Source organism: Peromyscus leucopus, chromosome X (genome assembly GCF_004664715.2).
Source record: "Peromyscus leucopus breed LL Stock chromosome X, UCI_PerLeu_2.1, whole genome shotgun sequence".
Lineage (NCBI taxonomy): Eukaryota > Metazoa > Chordata > Mammalia > Rodentia > Cricetidae > Peromyscus > Peromyscus leucopus.
Genome location: NC_051083.1, coordinates 98,309,595 through 98,330,552, shown reverse-complemented (window position 1 = coordinate 98,330,552; position 20,958 = coordinate 98,309,595). Strand labels below are relative to the sequence as shown.

Here is a 20,958-nt window from a genome sequence, read left to right as displayed (position 1 = left end):
TCATTCATCAACTGTGAGAACTAAAATGAAGCATACTTTCCCCCCAGACATTTTCATTTAAAGAATAGAGGTGAGGACAATCATAAGAGGGAAACTGATAATCTTGCATTCCAAGGTACTGTTTTGAGGGGAGTGGCCTTGGGGAAGACATAGATTTTAGGAAGGAGGAAGGATTCAAAAGAGGCTCCTATCTTTGTTGTTGTTGACAACATTATTTGTATGAAATATACATGGCAACCAGCTGCTCATCCCAAAGGTTCATCTCACGTTTCATTCCTTTTGAAACAGGAGGAAATCTCAGTACAAGGCTGGATTTGGGGGTTTCATAACTGACCCTGTTGCCATTTTTTTCTTTCCATTTGCAAATCTGCCAACCTGGATTTCCAGCTGAAAAAGAAGCAAGTGTATGTGGATAAGGTGGAGAAGATGCAGCAGGCCCTAGTGCAGCTCCAGGCGGCCTGTGAGAAACGCGAGCAGCTGGAGCACCGACTCCGGACACGTTTGGAGAGGGAGCTGGAATCCCTTAGAATCCAGCAGGTACTGTGTTGGCTTCCTAGGGATGGGCAGAGATGATAGAGCAGTGAAATGATTTTGCCCAAGTGGATCTTGATGAACCATTCTGTCTATTAGGGTTACTTATAGAAATACTGGCAAGGGGCTCCTTATAGAAGTATAGGTGACTCAAATGCAGCTGTAAAGCTTGCCCCAGCATTGGTGATGACTCACTGCAGCTGAATCGCTAAAGGTCCCTGCCTAACTTGCAGGCTTCTCCATTAATCAGAATTTTTCTTCCTCTCCGGCAATTGTTGCTGCTTATATAACCTCAGGGAGAGAACTTAGGAATCTTGTGTTAGGTACCTTAACCTTGGAAATATTGTTTCCTTCCTTCTGGAGGCTCGTGAGTTTCATCTATTTCCCAGGTCTTACCAGGTATGGAATGAAGGAAAGGAAGAAAAGAAATACCATTATTCCTGGGTGTTTATTTATTTAATTTTTTAGTTGATGTTTAGCAAAAACACTAAAGGCATTTAAATGCTTTCTCATTTTTACATTTTCACCATCTCCCCATGTTACTGCAGAAGGCAGTTTAAACACAAAGACTACTTATTTCCTTAGCTTTCTATTCCAGCAGAATCATCATACAATCTTATACCTTTGATTTTTCACGGGAATGAGAACAAAAGACCCTATATGAAGTGAAACAGCTACAAACCCAGATTCTTAGATGTTTGGAGATCTTGGGCAGATTTTCTGTTTCGTTTATTTTGAGACCAGGTCTCATGTAGTCCAGGCTGTCCTCCAGCTCAGTCTGTGCACTTCCAGCTGGAAGTGGTCTTTAGAAAACTTCTGGTCATACTATTTATTGGGTTTAGAGGAGGAAAAAAAAATCAAGACCCTCCCCCACAAAATGTTGTATAACTCACCAAAAATCTCATAAATTAGGAATAGTTTTGGAACCAGATCATAGATTTAAAATTTTTCCATTTCCTGCATAGACTTTACTGTCAAACAAAGATTGCAGTTTTTATTTCATTAATTTCTTAACAACATAGCAATTTGATAAGGTAGATTCTTTTTCTGGTTAAGGGCAGTTCGTATTGCAAGCCCAAATCCTGTGGAGATCTAAGGTCTTCCTTGTTTTGAATCAGTATTCAAACTACGAGCTGTGGTTGGGATTAGCTCAGTGATGGAACCCTTCACTAGTCCTCACAGCACTCAGAAAGGAACCTCAGGTAGCCTGAGGCCTGGAACTATGGCTTAGTGGTAGAGTGTTTGCCTAGCATGCATGAATCTAGATTCAACCGCTACCACTACGCAGACAGACAGATGAACAGAATAGCTTGGGCAATCTCTTCCATATAAAATGAAAGCTCAAATTGGATTTGGTAGGGGAGCTGTGTCAGGGGATTCCTGAGTTGAAGAGCAGCCAAAGCTACAGAGTGAGATCCTGTCTTAGAAAATCATCAATATTAAATAAATAGATATAAATAAATAAATAATCAATGATCTTCAAGTGGACTTCGGGCACTGTAGCTGTTCTTTCACTAACTTGAAGGGTGCTGGTGTCTCCCTCCACAGCGTCAGGGCAACTCTCAGCCCGCCAATGCTTCAGAATACAGTGCCGCTACCCTGATGGAGCTCCTTCGGGAAAAGGAGGAGAGAATTCTGGCCCTGGAAGCAGATATGACAAAGTGGGAGCAGAAGTATTTAGAAGAGAATGTGATGAGACATTTTGCTCTGGATGCTGCTGCAACTGTGGCTGCGCAGCGGTAAGTTGTTGGTAGGAGGGCTGCTAGTTGATAGATGAGATTGGGGAAAACCAGGTATGGTAATTCATTCAGAGACATCCCAATGTTTAGTCTCCTTTAGCACTCCCCCGCCCTGCCTCCAGTTTCTCCTGAAATGTATTTCTTTCTTCTGATTATACATGGACTAGATTAGATGGCTTTGGGGACAGAGGTTTAAGGACTTCAAAAATTCTGCTCTATGGAATTTTTGGAATCATAATTGAATTTGCCATAGGAGCGAGCTGGGGCATTGCAGGTGGGCTTAGCTAACTATTTGGACACCTTGTCCCCTGTTAGCCACATGTGCATGCCGTGTAGTCTCAGCACCAAAGTGAAATCCCCTGCAGAGAAATTCCACCCAGAAAGTAAATGTCACTCAGGAGTAGCTGCTGCCATTTGATAGTTCTGGCTCTTCCTGGGTATGGGCCGAACATGAGTCCATCACTGCCCTTTGAGAAGGTCTATATTTGAAGGCCACATTCTCTGTATTCCTGAGCTCATCACATATAAGTAGTATCATTCTACCTGGTACCAGAGAGGGGAAAAGGCAAGAAGAGTGTTATTTCGGGTTTCTTGGGTTTCTTTGTATATTATAAAAAAAAAAAATAATTATTAGCTTTTAGAGGAAATAATTACTCTTCACTAGTTTTTCTATGTTGTTGCTGTTCATAACTATTAGCTGGGAAAGAAACAACCCAGTTATATTCAGGTGATGACTTAGGTTGTAATAATGGACAGAACCTGGACATAGACTTGAGTATTGAAGGTGGTATAGAGTATACTGCTCCCAAACAGGCTTCTATCCAGAAAGCTAATAGAAACAGCAGTGTTTTTTACATTCTTCCAAATGTGGTACATCGGTCGAGTCCAGTACTTGCTAGACATTGGGCAGTGATAGGTGTATGGAATGGATCAGTGTAAGAGATGGACTGGCCCATTTTCAACCTGCTCATGATTCTCCAGGAGTACTTTTTCCATCCTCCATGTGACCATCCTATCTCCAGATAACCTTATATCCTTAATGGACTGAGGTCTTCACAGCTTCCCTGGCTTTGTTTCCTGAGAAAAGCATGCTCAGTAAAAGCCAATTTCATAATGGTGTCCAAGGAAACTCCAGCTGTGCCAGAAGATGGTCACAAGGCTTGGGGGCCGATCTGAAGCAGAGTGTCGTGCCTGATTACCTCCAGGCTCCCAAAGAAGTGCAGCATTTGTTCAGAGTCATTTGTGAAAGACTGATGCTGAAAACCTAGTAATGGTGAGCCAGAGAGATGCAGGGTAACTGTCAGCTTTATACAGATGCCTTGAATGATATAACACATGATGGTGTGGGGCATGAGACAATGTTTGAAGGCAGTGTCTTGAGGCTGACCACAGAGTGCACTCCAGGGCAAAGTACAGGAAAGCTAGAAAGGTGCTTGGCATGAGGGCACCTTATATAAAGACAGAACACCCATTCCTCCTCTCCTCTCTAGAAAGCACTACGAAGTGAGAGAATTCCCTTACAGATCTATGTCCAAAATATGCTGGCTTCTATAAATTACATTGGATTTAAATTGAATTGCTTTATATCACCAAGAAATAAGTGCTCATGTAATTACTGTTTTCGGCAAAATATGTACGATTGATTATCATTTCATATGATAAAACACAGCCTGTTCCCAGTGTTCCTAGCTAGTAGGAACACCTTCTACCAGAGGCAAGCATTCCAAATCTGGACTGTTTGTAAACTGATCCAGACGACAGGAGAGAATGAGAGAGAGATTATACTGGAACTCCTATAACATAAGTGAGTTAGACTAGATGATTCCTTCAGCTCCTTCTATTAAAGGTTTTGTGCTATATTTTCAAAGATAATAGTATCATTACCCTTTGCTATGGAGAGTAGTTTCCTTTTCTTCATTCTTCATTAGATGATCAATTTGGGGAGTAACAGCCAGAAAATATTATTTCTTAACTTACAAGTTTTTCTGTCTACCTTCCCCAAATCTCTTCACATTCCTTCTTCATTTGTTAACCTCCCACCAGCCAACCTAAAGGTAGACAGGAAGAGTCTGCCCCATGACCCCTTTCCATGGTGGAAAGCTTTATATGTTTTTTCATCCAATGCAATTGTTAAATGCCTGGAATACTGGCTGCAGATGCAAAGTGCTCAGAATTGGATTAAGGAAGGAAAGAAGAAAAATGAGGGAGTAAAGAAGGAAGGAAGGAAGGAGGAAGGAAGGAAGGAAGGAAGGAAGGAAGGAAGGAAGGAAGGAAGGAAGGAAGGAAGGAAGGAAAGGAGGCAGGGAGGGAAAGATTTTGTTTCTGAATGTGTAACTTACATCCCCAAATTTCATTAGCACTACATTTTAACACTCTGCCTGGTGTCTGTGTCTCCTATCAGCATCTCAATTTAAAATATTCTAAGCCTCACAGGTCTATGACAGGTAGCTCATAGGTAAGCACCATGTGTCACAATTAAGTCAGCTTGTTTGAGTGATATCAGCAGTAGTTACAGATGACAGAGTACTGTTTCAGTTAAAATATGAGGCAACACAGGAAAAATGAACCTCTTCCAGTGTACAATTTGATGAATTTGGGGAAACGGAGACAACAGTGGAGCTACTACCCAAACCAAAATAGAAGACATGCTCTCATGTGACCTTGAGTCCCTTAAACTTGATGCTTTCTCCCTAGACAATGACTCATCTAGTTCTTGTCATAAAAGCACTAACTTCTTTCCTAGAGTGTCAATATAAAAGGAGTTGAATTGTGTTCACACTCCTTGTTTTCCTTTGGTGCTCAGCATAATTATTTTGAGCCTTCCCAGTCGATGTATGCATTAATAGCCCCTTTTCTTCCTGTGTAATGTGCCATGCAATTGATGTATCATAGATTATTTATCCAGCCACCTGATGATGGCTATTTGGATTATTTCCAGTTCGGGCCCTTTAGATATAATAAAATACAAATTTTAACATAAGAGTAAAAAAAGTTTATTTTCTTGGGGTAGAAGGCATGCTAAGATAGTCCGTTTATACCCGATACAGTACCTTAATTCTTACAACGGTTTGTTAAAGGAAAGCTGTTGACACAATGATTTCAGGAATAGGGGACTAGAAGTGTCCGGGAGGAGACAGTGATACTGATCAGTAGTACACATAGGTAAGTTGTGTTCAGTGAAAAGGAAGGAAAGGGGGGAAAAGAAAGAATATAGTGAAGGTATACAAGACCCTATATAAAATAAAATAGTATTTGACATTTAATATTTTTATCCAAAGGGTACTAGAAAATCTACTTTATTTGTCAAAACCAGGCAGTGCTCTTTTGAGAACTTTGGACTTCTTGCTTATCCAGTAGGTGCTGTCATCTCCTCTCAGGCACAGAGGAATTCTATCATCTATAAATCCATACTGAAGGGCATAAGAGCCAGATTTAAATCAACTTTTTATCACCTTAACTGTCCCCTGGATGTGGTGTGGCTCAATGATGGTGAACTTGATGTCATTAGCTGTTCAATAAAGCATTATTAGTTGAGGCTTATTACTTAGGCACCTGGAAGCATTATAAATAATTGCACCATCATTTCCTGCCTTCAGGCTCTGAGTTACTGCTTCTCTAGAGAATCTAGGTACTTAATATGATGAATGGAAATCCCTACCAAGAAGTTTTTGTTCATTCTCAGAAGACCAGATTTGGCAATACAGATTTTGAGTTTGAGCTCATAAACGGTGAATTTATGCCTGAAGAGCAGCAAAAAGATAATATGATAACAACCCATCAACCATGTGGTCTGTTAGGTTGGATTTACTGAATTGGATTGTTAACTGTACTTGGAATGTTTCAGTTTTGTTTTGGGAAATGTGAATTCAGAAAAGGGGGAAGTAAAGTAAGAGAGGGCAGGAAGAAGACACGTACCGCACATGGCTATTTGTTCTTCCCCTAATGGCCTCTCTCAGCTTCCATATTCTGCCTCTTAGTCTGTATTCTCTTATGGTTACCTTGTTTTCTACCATGACTTCCCTGAAATAAGAAAAATGCTGCAATAGTAGTTCTGACATCTCTGGGCTTAAACTGAAAATCTCCAGCAACTTATGGGATCTTGTCTTATGGCAGTTCTCAAGACAACTTCACTCCAATAGCTCTGACATGCAAAGGCATCAGCACTTTCCAGAAATTCTCTCCTTGGTTCCCTATGACAGCTAACAGGATTTGAATTACAAATACAGTTCTCCTCTATTGTTTCATCTCCCTAATGCTATCCTTCACATGGTCTCCAAGTTCAATCACATCTCCCTCCTACAGCCGGTTCCCATTTCCCTTCCTTCATTACTGGTTTGTGTTTTCATTATCACCTCATGGGATGACTGCAATCACCTTCCTAACTGGGCTTCTTGATTCCAGTGCCTCTCTCTGGTCCATCCATCACATTCCAGCAACAGATAGTGCTATTGTCCTAAAGCTTGGCACCGGTCCTTTCATGCCCCACAAAAAGCTTTAGTAATTTTCAGTGCCTATTAGACTAAAGTCCAAACTCATTCCTGTAGTGGTTAATTATTTATCTTTTGTCTTCCCTTGCACGTTTCCTGCAGCCAGTGACTAATCACTTCCACGTGTTTCTCCTCTCTGGCCTCCCACAACGTTCTACTTATTTATGGTGAAGTTCTTGTATTAAATAAACAGCAGAATGCTACCCATAGGAAAAGATGAAGCATGTTGATTGATTGATTTTTAAAAACTATTTTTGATCCTTTGAGACAGGGTCTTACTATGTGATCTTGCCTTGCCTAAAACTTGCTGTATAGAGCTGGTCTTGAACTTGTAGTGTCCTGTCTCAGCCTCCTGGCTGCTAGGATTACAGGCATGAAACACCACACTAGTCAAGGTGAAGTTTAAAAGGCCACTAGGTATTTTAAATAGGGCTAGGCTGTGGTGGCTCACACTTTTAATCCCAGTACTCAGAAGGCAGAGGCAGGTGGATCACTCTGGTCTACAGAGTGAGTTCCAGGACAACCAGGGCTACATTCAGAGAAACACTGTCCTGGAAAAAAAGGCGTTTTAATTAGGAAGTTGTGAGTGACAATCTCAAGAGTACTATAGTTTGGATTATCAGAGAAAAGAAGAAGAGATAATTTGGGGGATATTGACAAACATCTGTTTATTTAAGAATTTGAGATGATGGTATATCAGGTTCAGGGCATGTGTCTTAGGCTTTGCACACTGTTTTCTGACTGCAACCAGGATCTCCTGATATTCTTGAGGGCAGTCTCAGAGCACTGGAACTTGTTCCTTCAAATGCTGTGCTAGCTTGCATTTGCAAAGCCATTGGCTTCATAGCCCTAGTCTTCTAGAAGGAAGATTGATGCTGAGGGCTGTCCTGGCAGCCATGGAGGAATTCACTAAGTGCCCCACATTTCCAGGCTCCATTCCTGAGGAGTTCACAGTGTCCATATCAATTAGCTGGCAGGGCTCTGTGTACCCAAACTGGTCTTTTATGCAATGAAAGTGGCAGTAGGCCAGCACTAGCTCCCCCAATGACAAACTGTACGTTCAAGCCCCCAGTGTCTGTAGACACCATGCACTTTTCAAGAGGCTTGGCTCTCAAGTGTTAGCCTTCAGTTTCCCTTGGCACTCTGTTAGGGCAGGAATGGCCTCCAGGATTACACCAAGGGGTAGAATGTCTTAAAGTCATACCCGCTTTTTGTCATTCTCTTTCTACCTATGCACTTCTCAGTGTTAAAAAGCATTGTTGAACGCCTTTACTGTGCCTGGTGGTATATGTTTTTATGTGAATAATTTTATTTTACATAAAGTGGAAGGAACTGCCACTTCACCTGTCATTTTACATATGAGGAAGAGTAAGCATAAAGCAGGTAACTGACTTTTGGAGATCAGAAAGGTTGTAAGTGGCAGAGTGTTTGTGGAAGCTGAGACTTGATCCTGGGGCTGTCTAGAGTAAAAGCCTTGATATCAAGTATTATCCAATGCTGTTTCCTCTCAGACAGTCCAGCAGGATTATGAACAAGTGGATTGCACGGGAGGACTACATAATTTTGGGACGCTAAAATAGTTTGAATTTGGCAAATGATGAGAGCAACTGTATCCCTCCTACCTCTTGCCAATTCCAGTAAATGGTGTCAACTTCGCAAATGAGCTATAGGTATCAGAACAGCAGTGGTTTCTGTGGAGGCCTACCAAACTTCCCCAGTCTTAACGTTAACTTACCACCTGTTCATCCCCCTGTTATATTACATCCAACATGTACTCATCATAATCTCAGTGCTAAGAGAACATAGCTATCTAGCTTCCAGCAGGTAATATGCCTAGGATCTGGGAAGAAGTACAGTGAAGCAGGGCCAGTTCATTCTTCTCCAGTCTGTTATCCTGATTTCCTGTGTAACCTTTGCAATTCTATGTGTCTTCCCTTAATCGTACTACCTAGCTCTTTCCCTCAGTCCTCATCTCTATTTCCCTGTCTTTTGTCTCTCTTCCCCTCCCCCTCTCTGCCTCTGCCATTCTCCCCGATACACACATTTCTCCGCGTTGAGTTAATGGTCTGAGAAATTTCAGGTGGAACATGATGACTCCTTGCACAGCCGGGATTCTGGCAAGAGAACAGTCCTTTAGTTGGTATAAGCGCATGCGTTCAGTGATAGAATGGTTCCGATGTAGATTAGATAAAGAACCAAATAGCACGGAATCAAAGGCCCTTTTTGTTGGTCCATGTGCCCAAACTGATTTTTAGCTGTTTATGTGTCTGTTGTTTGTTTCTAGCCCTCATATGTAAATGATACTCAACTGTCAGCAATCTTCTGATTTCCTTCAAATTTTAATCTTTCCACTTTGTGACTGTTAGGAGAATAAAGTGGAAAGTGTACATATTCCTCTTGCCGTTTGGTGACCTAAAATGTTGAATGGGACTAGCTGTTAGAAGGTTTGAGGAGACATGCTTATCCAATTCTGCGAAGGCAGTGTATACACGTCTTACCAAATCCCTGCTGACTTTGGCAGCCACGTCCACGCCAGTGCATCTTGTATCCTGAAATCTTACTTGCGGAAAGCTCTTTCCAGTAAATCACTCAGAAACCAAGCATTCCTCTTGAGATTAATTTTAGTTTAAAACCTTTCAGCAAAATCTCCATTGACTTAGGATAGAGAATAACATCTATTGATTTTGATGCCTGCTCATCATCATCACTACCCATTTTCTTCCTCAGAGACACAACAGTCATTAGCCACTCTCCTAACACCAGCTATGACACAGCCTTAGAGGCCCGCATCCAGAAGGAAGAGGAAGAAATCCTGATGGCCAACAAACGTTGCTTGGACATGGAAGGAAGGTAAAATCTGGATGTGGACCCAGATGGGTTGAGAAGTTGATATTGAGACCATCTAGATCAATAGAGAAGGACAAGAAAGTTTATTCATAAGTGATGAACTTGATTGTGTAGCCTGCCTCCCACTTTTCAGCCCTGCCTAAGGTTTGATGTGATGTGCCTAAGGTTACCTAAGGTTTGATGTGATGGCCTTTATAATGAACATTCTTACTAACTACACAACTCCAAGTAGAGTTGCTTTCTCCTGGATTTTGTAATTGTTTTCCATTTGCATTCTGCTAGATCTGAGTTTTTGACATTTGTACTCTGAGGCATTCTTCATAGCACTGCAGTTCAATTCTATAATACAGTCGACTTCTCAACAAAACATCTGTTTGCACTGGAAAATACAGCACCTAATGTCTTTTTTAGACTCAGTGTAATTTACTTATTACCTGGAGGTCATGTCTTATTAGTAGAAGATTCCATCTTCTAACTGAACTTACTGTTACTATGGAAGAGTTCCTTCAGCAAAGAACGACTTCTTTCATATATAGCCTTTCTGTTTGCCTATATTTTACTTTGATTTTCTGATGTGTGCACAGAAGTTCTTAGATGCTCTCTTGCATCTTCTTGGCAGTCCAGAGGATGCATTTTTTTTCTTTAAAGCTCTAACATATTGACCCTTCCCTCTGACTCAGAATTAACTAGACCAACACTTCATTGAAAAGATAATGGGAATGCAAATACATTTAGGTAATGAGATCAGAATACAGAGATGACAACCAAGTTTCTGTGTGTGCTTTCTCATTGCCTTTTAGGATTAAGACCCTCCATGCCCAGATTATTGAAAAGGATGCCATGATCAAAGTGCTGCAGCAGCGCTCCAGAAAGGAGCCAAGCAAGACAGAGCAGCTGTCATCCATGAGGCCAGCCAAGTCTCTGATGTCCATTTCCAATGCTGGCTCAGGCTTGCTTGCCCACTCGTCTACCCTGACTGGTACCCCCATCATGGAGGAGAAGCGAGATGACAAAAGCTGGAAGGGGAGCCTAGGTAAGGAAAATAAAAGCAAACAAGGGACGTGCACAGTGACATGCTTAGAACGTGTCTTGGCGCGTTACACAAAAAGCAAAAAAAAGAGACAATGCTCCAGGTTCTAGAAAGGAGAATTAATTGGGGGTTACTCCCCACCCCACCCCCCACTCCCCGATAGAACTAGCTGCATGCCCAAGAGCTCTGAAGTCTCATGATGAGAATGTTAACTGAGGCCAAAGCCTGGAAAAAAAAATGAGAATCGTGAAGTCTTTGGGAATGGGAAGGAAGATAACTTGAATTTTATGTAAAAAATTCTGATTTGGCTCTTGCCACATGGGAACTTTGTTTAAAACCCAAATGGACTTCATTTCAGGCAAAATTCAAAATTACAGCACTCCTGTGTTATTTCCTCCCCTACAGAAAGAGGACCCAAAGTTCTCTTTAAGCTAATGGGGTCAGGTGGCAGCTTTTGTTACCAGAATGTTCCAATATGAGAACAGAATGTGCTTTTTTGTTTAATTCCTGTCCATTTCATCCTCTCTAATTAAAGCTTCAGAGTCCCATAGATACTTAGACACATTTTTGATCCTGAGGAAGTAAACAAATATATATTTCAAGTATTTTGTTGTTCGTCATGCCTTCCTTGGTCCTCTGGCTCTTGCAGTAATCTAGTTAGAGTAAACATCCTGGGGGCCATTGTCATGTTTGGCACTGTAGGGTGTACAACTAAAAGCACCCTCATGGATACCCATCTATAGGTACCTCATAGCCAGGGCTTCTTTTCAGCTCTCTGGTAATGTGGGGTATTAATATTACTGGAACAGAAAAGAACTCTGACAAGTTTGTCTGCCATAATCACTAATGGGGGAAAAAAATCTACCAGGTCCCGAGGACACTTACACATTTAATATGTTGTGTTGAGAATTGGATAATGAAGATGAGAAGGGGATCCTCTGAGTCCAAAATCAACCTTTAGCTGTGGTGGGAGATTCGGATCGCAGAGGTTCACTAGAGGCAAAAGGAAATGCTTTCCAAAGAAAAATGTCAAATACTTTCTTTTCCTGAACTCTGACAATGGTGAATAGGTCATCAGTATCTAGATAGGAATCACCTACTTTTCTCTTGTCCCTTGCTTCATCTGTAGGCATTCTTCTGGGTGGAGACTACCGTGCTGAGTCTGTCCCATCCACACCTTCACCTGTGCCTCCATCTACTCCCCTTCTCTCAGCTCACTCGAAGACAGGCAGTCGAGACTGCAGCACCCAAACCGAACGTGGATCGGAACCATCCAAAACCGCAGCTGTCACTCCCATCTCTGTTCCAGTGGCTGTTCCAGTTGCTGCTGCTGCCACTGCTGCTGCCATCACTGCAACTGCTGCCACCAACACTGCCCCAGCTGCCAACAACACCACTATCATGGTAGCTGCTGCTCCAGTTGCTGTTGCTGCTGCTGCTCCAGCTGCTGCTGCTGCCGCCACTGCCCCATCTCCAGCAAATGCTGCTGCTCTTGCTGCTGCTGTCTCTCCAGCTGCTGCTGTCTCTCCAGCTGCTGCTGTCTCTCCAGCTGCTGCTGTCTCTCCAGCTGCTGCTGTCTCTCCAGCTGCGGCTGTCCAGATTCCAGCTGCTTCATCTCTTACTTCTGCTACTGTTTCTGCCACTCCTGCTGCTACTGCTGCTGCTGCTGCTACTGCTGCTGCTGCTGCTGCTGCTGCCGCTACTGCTGTTCAGGTTGCTCCAGCTGCTTCGGCTCCGGTTCCAGCTCCAGCCCCGATTCCGGCTCCAGCAATGGCTCAGGCTTCTGCTCCGACTCCGACTCAAGCATCAACTCCAGCTCCGAATGCAGTTCCTACTCCATCTCCGACTCCAACTCCTGCTTTGGTTCAGGCTGAGGGTTCTGCAAGTCCAGGTACCAGTTCTGGACCACGCCGTTTGTCCACACCAAATCTGATGTGCAACCCAGAGAAGCCAGGTAATCCCAAATTTCTGTAGCAGGTATCTTCTGGTTTGGTTCTGAGGTGTAGATCAATTAGTTGATGCCTGCCATTTTGACAGAGTTGGATGTTTCATGATCTAATAGAGATTGGTTAGAGGAGCAAAAAGAAGAGCTTCTGGAAATGCATTTTCATTCACTAAAATGGAAATGATCATGAGTGGCCATTTTCCCAGTAAAGTAAATTATGAGGATGTACCTAGTTGCAAGTCACACTTACAAATTAGTTTTGTCATGGTTCTTAACATTGTTTGGTAAAAGTTATTTTTTTTTTTTAACTTTGTCTCTAAGTCTTTTTTAACCTTTCATTTCCTTTTAGATGGTCCTGTTTTCCACTCCAGTAATCTGGAAAGAAAAGCACCCATTCAGATCCTGGGTCAAGAGCCTGATGCAGAGATGGTGGAATATCTCATCTAAACAGCATAATCAAGAGCTGAAGTTATCAGCAAAATTTCTTTTAATCATTTTCCCTTTTGTTTGTTTAATCTGGGGTGATGATGGGGTTGGGAGGTGGGGATGATTTTTTTTAAAGGGACTTCTTATTGGACTATTGTAGTACTTAACTAATACCATGAGAATTCCAGTCTATTTTGGAATACATAGGGAGTACCTCGAAAGGATAGGTTAAGCAGGATGGGCTCTAAAGCTTATTGTTGGGATTGATACAAATCATGGACTATTAATAGGTAGTAATGTCCGCTGATTTGATTTGTTTTGAAATTTCCCAGTTTGAGGTCATTTTTTCATTGAAGAACACAGTATGTGTGGAAGGCAGTTTGTAACACGTAGTTCAGAAGTGGAAATCCAGAGAGAATTTGAAGACCTGCTGCTTTGTCTAGCGACTGCCTAGACAACAGCCACAGAGAGTTCTTACTTTGAGCTGAGAAAAGAAAATGTCTTAGGAGCTTTGGAAGCTGGAGAAAAGGAAGAGTATTGGGGTTAAGAAGGGTACTGGAACCAATTCTCTCTCCTAGTTGCCAGTTACCTGCTCCCTCATATTGATGGTATTTATCTCCATTTCAATGGTGCTTTGGAAGTGGATTCTTCTGGTTCCCTCCTGGAGGTTCATACATTCATTTATATACTCTGGAATATTTTATGCATTTGGATAATTAATATATTGCTTTCAGATGGTAGGAGAGTAAATGAACAGTGATCCATAAATTCCTCTCTCCTAGGGGGTTAGATGTTAGAAGCCTTGATGGAGGGCTTCATGAGATGCTGCATGTGGACTTTAGTGGTCTGGGTATAGTCATGAACATGGCTCAGTCACCTTACATTAGAGCAGTTGACTGACTTAGCCTGTATTTCTTCTCCAATGCAGATTCAGTGGCTGGTTCACCAGTCTTTGTTTGCCAACAATTTGCAAAATGAGGAAACATCTTTTTGACACTTTGAATGTTTTGAATTTCTGGGTGGTACTTTGAAATATTTCATTTTTGCTTTCACAAATTCTTAGCATGTGTCTTCAAAGGCATATGCAACCATCACCTCCATGGAAATAACATAAGAAGTCCAAAGTACCAGGCTGCAGTCAGGAGAGAGATTGATTGCAGCAGTCTCCTCAACTACCTCTTCTCACTGCCAGTGACTCCACCTTGGAATCCCTTTGGGAAGCAGCTGAGAATGTATACACGGGCGGGACCAAACAGGGAGCCTTGCCATAGGGCTGCCTCTAAGGACACAGAGGGTGTCCTTTGTCACAGGTCCTTGTCCTTAATATCTGCCCTTCATTAAAGTGATAGAACTGCAGCTAGTATCATTAAGATCAGTTTTCTGGGGTCTAGGGAGGGTAAGGGGCGTGGGGGAGTTATTAGGTAAAGGGGGGTAGAGGTTTAGTGATAGGTTAAGTTAGAAATCAGATTGATAGATGGAAGCCTGTATATGATGTCATGGGCTTCAGTGATGGGAAGGAACTTTATCTAGCAATGTAGCTCTCCCTTCTCATTTTAGTGATGAGGAATCAGACTTGGAAAAGTTCAGTGACTTTTTCAAGATCACACAGCACATCTATCTGCTCTGCCAGTTATATACCCATTATGGGAAATGATTATCTATCTATATACATAAAAAGAAGAGCCTGTTTTGAAGAAAAGGTATCTTTTCTAGTCTAGGGTATGCCTACTTTATGAAAATCTTCTTGGTTTGACTAGATTGTTTGGGTTTCTGAATTCTTGTCTCTGCTGGAGTGCCTTGTATGGAACTGTTCTCTTCCTCATCCCATTTAATCATTGAGCTACATGAAATGAACCCCTAAGAAATCAACTCCACTGTCTTTGACTATGAAATCAGGTGTCTAGGGTCATTTGATGTATTCCTCTGTGAGTATAAGAGTGCTATATTTACCTGTATTCTTGTGTAGTTCCTAATTACCTTCCAACGGATTTATTTGTGTGTGTGTGTGTGTGTGTGTGTGTGTGTGTGTGTGTGTGTGTGTGTGTAAATGAGGGAAGGCAATACTACAACTTTTAACTAGTTTTTCACATTATTAATAACAAAATGATCATCCAGTACATTGGTCCTCAGTTAAACAGTGAACTCCAAATAGAAATTCAAAAGCATGAATAATGCTCATTCACAGCAATTTTTATTGCAAGGAAAAAATCCTTCAGACAGTAGAAGAATCAGGCAGCAAGCACCAGGAGAGCTACTTTCTGTCCAAGCAAATGAATGAAAATGAAAGAAACCTTTCCTGTCCTCTCCTGATGACAGCACATTGCTAGGATTAGGGCTGACTCTGGGAGCCATGATTCTAATCGCATTCTGGAAGGCGACAGACATGATAGGTTTCTCACTGGGTGGCAACCATCACTGTAGAATCATGTGTTTGGGGGAAAGAAGGAAGTCCTTGCTGAAGTTCCAGAACCTCTCTGGCCTGCCATACTAGAGGCAGTCCTGATCAGTTTTTAGTCACAGGCAATTTGCTAGAAGGACATTGTATGTCTAAGAGATGGAAGAAGACTATGTTGATATAGTCTGTTTATGGACCATACAGATTCCACCTTTTGAGAAAATTTCTACTAGCTATCAGTTTAAAAATTCAGTTATACGGGATAAATCTCAAATGAGTCCCTCCCCCTCTTCACAGCTGTGTGGATGTAACCTTTGGAGCCTCTTCCTGGACTTTTTCCTATCTACAGTAGAATGTATGCATTTTCCTGGCACCTTGTTGTCTTAACTGTTACTGTGTGGTGGTGTCTGAGGATCTTAAAATTCATTTGTTACCTGCAGTGTCCCATGTCCAGCAAAATCTCATTTGATTGAACTGTACTTGATAGAAAACTGTTAACATAGTTGGGGAAGTATAATCAGCTTAAACTTCCTTTGGAAGTCACGTACTGTGACTGTTGTCTTAATGAAGGTTTGAATGTCAGTGTTGCTTTTGAGCGGCAGGGTAATGGGGCAGTAGAAACTTGAAACATCTGCCACAATCTGTGACAGGAAATCTAGCAAGATCCCTGTTGTGTTGTCTTTTTACTTTTGCACTGTTGAGTGGGTCTAACAAACTGATTCCCAAGCTACTTTTTATGAAGAATCTAAAAAACGTGGCAGCTTAAAGTATAGATGTATGTGCTAACTTAATAAACGCTGATGTCTGTTAGCCGTACAATCTGTTATCTTAAATGCTCATTCATACATGGAATGCGTTACTTAAAATGTGTTCCTTCTTCCAGAAAATGTTCTCAAAGGAAGGTATTGGCTATGGGTTCATTGTTACCAATTGCTGCCTGCCACAATCTTTAGAAATTCTTCTTCCAAGTGCCACCATTGACAGCAGGACAAGGGTTGGAAGCATATACATTTTCTTCTGGTAGCAAGGGTGGGTTCTGAGAAACTTTCAACTCTCCTTCTGACTGCCTTTGTTATCAATGGCATGCATTTAATAAAATGGCTAGATGGGGTTGGCAGATGGTTTGAGAAGAATTACTTTTGGTTTAATATATGTGGTCTCTTACTGATTGTGATCCTATTCTGTAATCAAGAGAGCTAGATCAAATAAAGTTAAGCAGGTTAAATCCACTTTGTGCCTATCTTTTCACTGACAATAAAGTTAGCTGTTTGAAAATGCAGCACTGTGTGGAAAATGTGTTTCTTGGATGTAGGCTCTGTGTGATATTAGTAATTACTTTTAATTCAGTACACAGTGAAACAGTGTCTTGCACCAGCAACAGAATTTGCATTTGCTCAAAGTATGGGAAGTGATTAAAAAAATCTTCAGACAACATGACAGGCAGCGTTCTCTAATCAGTCTTTTCGTTTACAAGTACAACAGATAGTAAAAAGCTTTACACCTTTTTGTTTCCTGGTTCTGAGGGATAGCATGATGACCACGCAAAGCAGATAATTAATTTTGGGGGTTAACATTTTGGAAGCATCCCCCCACAAACTTTGGCATTCCTTTTGTAACTGTTCGTTGTGCCAATTCATCAGTTTTAGTTGAGGGGGCTTGTTATAAAGGCAAGTCACACCCAAGCCCATACTGCCAACATAAGAGGCATCAGTGAGTTTAGACAGGAGCATATGAACCAGGGAGGGAAAAGTGGCAGTGAGGTCTGGGCAGAGTTGAAGGGAGGGAGTGGAGGTGGATTAATCAAAACATATAGTCACATGTGAATGTCAATAATAAATACAAATAAGTCAAGAAGGGCAAAACCCACATGAGTTGGGCCCTCACTAAAAATGATAAGGCTGCCTTTACACTGTCTTCTCAGTGCTTCATGTTTACTAGTGAGTTCAAAACCTAACTGGGGAAGAAAGGGTCCACAAATACTTTGAAGTGACCTCCTTTTGATTGATGATACAAATGAGATTGATCAGAGACACAGAATTTAGACACCTATAAATGTGAGTTGGGACTTTATTCCCTCCATATTTATGGTGAGTTATTTGAAAACTATGGATGAAAACAAACCCCTCTTTTTCAGTACGAAAAAAGGGTGGTAATAAATGAACCACATCTTACAAAGCTTTGACAACCAGAGCTTTCAGAAATACCTTGTTCCTGGATTTTGAAAGGTTGTGATTCAAAGCCCCATTCAAAACCTATGGCATCACATGCGTTGGAGCATTTCTAGATAGTATGATTACTCAATTTGATGTCTGCCAGGTACTCACACTCCTTGGGGTAGGTGTTGCCTACTGAGATCAGAAATCCCTTTGCCCACCACTCCCACCGCCATCTTCCCCTACAAGAAGTTTGGTTTGTTTGCTCATATGCTTGCTCGACTGCTTTGGGAAAAAAAATGTAAATGCTTCAATCTTAGAATGTTTTCTGCATTGACTAGTAAGCCCCTGATATTTGAGGGGAGAGTCCTCAATGGTAGGGCCTACTCTTCATCACCTCCAAAAAAATGTTCCTTTCAACATCAATATTGCATAGCATATCACAAGTACTCTTAGATGCACCAAATGACAAAGAACATCTATTTTGCCATCCATATATTGTCATTTACCAGTTACCTCTGAGTTAAGAATATGAATATTTCTGAATGCATACTTATTTGATGTTGGCATTTTGAGAAAAAAAAAACTGGAACACACAATTTTAAGTCCATGATGCTAGGAAATTAGGGAAAATTACAAACATACACAAACATGGGCACACACAGTTGAAATTCATTGTGATAAAATTCCTAGTTGAAAGGAAGGAATGGTTGTTGGGATGACTTGAGGGAAACTATTTAGGCATTAACCAGACAGACCAGGGGGCCAAGAAAACATTCCAGGAGAAAGGATCAGTATGGGCAAAGTATGTCAAATGACTGTTTCCAAACATAAAGGTCCTAGAAAATTGTTGTGACAGTTGAATATCCCCTGAGCAAGAAACCTTAAAACCCCAATTATGTGGTAGACAGTACTAGTGCAGAAGTTAACAGAGTACTGTGTTTAAGTACTGTCTCTGCCAAATACATGGATTAAATAGTTAGTTCCTGTGTCTCTGCCAAATACATGAATTAAATAGTTAGTTCCTGTGTACCATATGAGAAAATGGTATGAGAGCCACTCCAAGAAAGTATATTAAAGATAACAGTCAAAGCAATAGACTAAAATGTGGGGGGCAGAGGGAGTTCTGAGCCTGAGGTCTTGAGTTAATGTGTATTGTTGGCATGGGTATGGCCGTGTCAAGGGCCCTAACCTCAGACCCACAGGGAAATGCAAAACCTTCCTTTCTGGTCCATGAATGGATGTTGATAGTGTGTGCAGACAATGTCCACCATAGCCACCCCCAGATGACTATGGCCCAAAGATTGCTCCCTCTACATAGATTTCTCCTAGTGAGATTAGGTAATTTTGTCTCCTTGATCAAGCTGTATGCCATAAACCCTGTTCCTTGTTTTTCTGTCCTAGATACAATAATTACTCTTCTCTGTTTGACTCTATTTAATGAACAGGCTGAGCTTTTGGGGTGCTGTGCTTTCTCCAGCAGAGATCCCAGCTGCTGACAGATGTGTTTGTCTTTTCCTCATTCCATTTCCATACCACTTGGGTCTGTCCCTGGAGCTATACTGGATGTGGCAGTAAATATATAAAGAAGTAGCTTCCCTGACTTTTTAACTAGGAAAAATCTAATGCAGCCAGACGGCGGTGGTACACGCCTTCAATCTCAGCACTCGGAAGGCAGAACCAGGCAGATCTCTGTATTACTTGTGAGGCATATTCCACACACCATAGTACTATCCCATAAATAATACTCATAAACTTTTACCAATGAAAAAAATTAATGCCTTATACATGAAACAAAAATTTATAAACCACTGAATAAAAATGACAATGTTTTCCGGGCATTGGTGGTTCATGCCTTTAATCCCAGCACTAGGGAGGCAGAGCCAGGTGGATCTCTGTGAGTTTGAGACCAGCCTGGTCTACAGAGCAAGATCTAGGACAGGTACCAAAACAACACAGAGAAACCTTGTCTTGAAAAAAAAACAAAAACAAAATAAAGGAAATCTTTACATTATTTTAAAGACATGGGTGTTCATTCTCTGATGATCCATATTTCAAAATACAGGATATTTTATTCAAAGACTTCCCTAATCAAGCTATCTTTCACTCATAATGTTACTGTCATCCAGTTGAGCATTCCCTGTTTGTTATCTACTGATTTGGTTAGTATCACAAGTGGACTGGTGATCTTTGTTCCTGGGTGACAATTGCATCTCCATTCCTAAATGATTTAAGCAGCATCCTGGCAGCTCCTGGGCCTCTTCATCTCTACTAACTTCTGTAGACAGTTTTTCTGTGTCCTGCAGCCATTCAGTCCCAAATAAACACACAGAGGCTAACATTAATTACAAGTTGTTTGGTCCATGATTCAGACTTATTACTAACTAGCATACTCATCTTAAATTAACCCATTTCTATTTATCTATGTATCACCACATGTCTTGTGGCTTCACCTGAGTTCCATTGCATCCTGCTTCTCAGGCGGCAGCTTGCAGCATCTCCTTTGACCCTGCTTTTCTTCTTCCTGTATCTCTCTTGGATTTCCCACCTGGTTGTCTCCTGTCTTGCCATAGGTCAAAGCAGCTTCTTTATTAACCAATGGTGGCAACATATATTCACAGAGCACAGAAAAAACATCCCACAGCACTCTTTCATATCAATTCCACTTTGGCACACTCTGCTTATGGACAAACAAGAGCTGGCTAACACCGTTGCTCCACTCTGGACACCCTGTCTTCCAGCACACACCTTCTAGGCAACCATACATTTTCTAGTTGAGAATACTCCTTCTGTGTCCATTGACTGTGAAGAGACCTCAAGGTCTCAGTTTCCTACATTTATTTCCATGTTCTCAGCCATTATCTACCTGATCTGGACTTCAAGTTCAATTGCCTGAACTGTCAATATATTCATACCCACTAAAATTTCAACTATCCACCACATACCAGATACTCAAGTCATCCTTGACAAACTTCTCTCCCTCATCACCTGTATCCAATCTGTTACTGATCCTATTCAAAGTAAAGCTTAAATCAATTTAGTTCCCATTCTTCTAAGAACCTTTTTGTTTGGACTACTACAATAACCTATTTACTCATCTGCCATACCCACACTTGTTGAACTTTTCTAGTTACTGTTCAGCAGCAAAGTTTATATAATACCATTTCTTGCTTAAAAATCTTACAGCAGCTTATCATTGTAATATAAATAAAAATAAATAGGGCCTCCCAAAGCATAAGCATTTACCCAAAGTTTGAAAGTGGGTTATTTAGAACAAGGATAAAGAAATTTTGGGTTCTTATTCCATCAGAGTCGTTCTCACACATTGTATATTCTTTTTCTTGTGTTCAAAATCCATTAATGGTATGATATTCTTTATATTATTATTTTATTTTTCTGATATGA

At 41.2% G+C, this 20,958-nt stretch overlaps 1 protein-coding gene across 7 annotated transcripts in view; it reads left to right on the top strand.

Moving 5' to 3' along the window:
* Nucleotides 1-16,679, top strand: part of Amot (angiomotin) — a 58,889-nt gene extending 42,210 nt beyond the window's left edge. For 4 of the 7 annotated variants that reach the window (XM_028876906.2, XM_028876904.2, XM_037199441.1 and 1 more), the window contains 6 exons: nucleotides 388-537; nucleotides 2,080-2,270; nucleotides 9,485-9,607; nucleotides 10,405-10,637; nucleotides 11,764-12,588; nucleotides 12,929-16,679. In XM_028876906.2, the coding sequence (XP_028732739.1) occupies nucleotides 388-537; nucleotides 2,080-2,270; nucleotides 9,485-9,607; nucleotides 10,405-10,637; nucleotides 11,764-12,588; nucleotides 12,929-13,026 (1,620 nt within the window). In that variant the 3' untranslated portion in view covers nucleotides 13,027-16,679. The remainder of the gene's footprint in view (nucleotides 1-387; nucleotides 538-2,079; nucleotides 2,271-9,484; nucleotides 9,608-10,404; nucleotides 10,638-11,763; nucleotides 12,589-12,928) is intronic. The other 3 variants (XM_028876908.2, XM_037199443.1, XM_037199442.1) reach the window with 2 other exon arrangements.
* The last annotated feature ends 4,279 nt before the right edge of the window (nucleotides 16,680-20,958 follow it).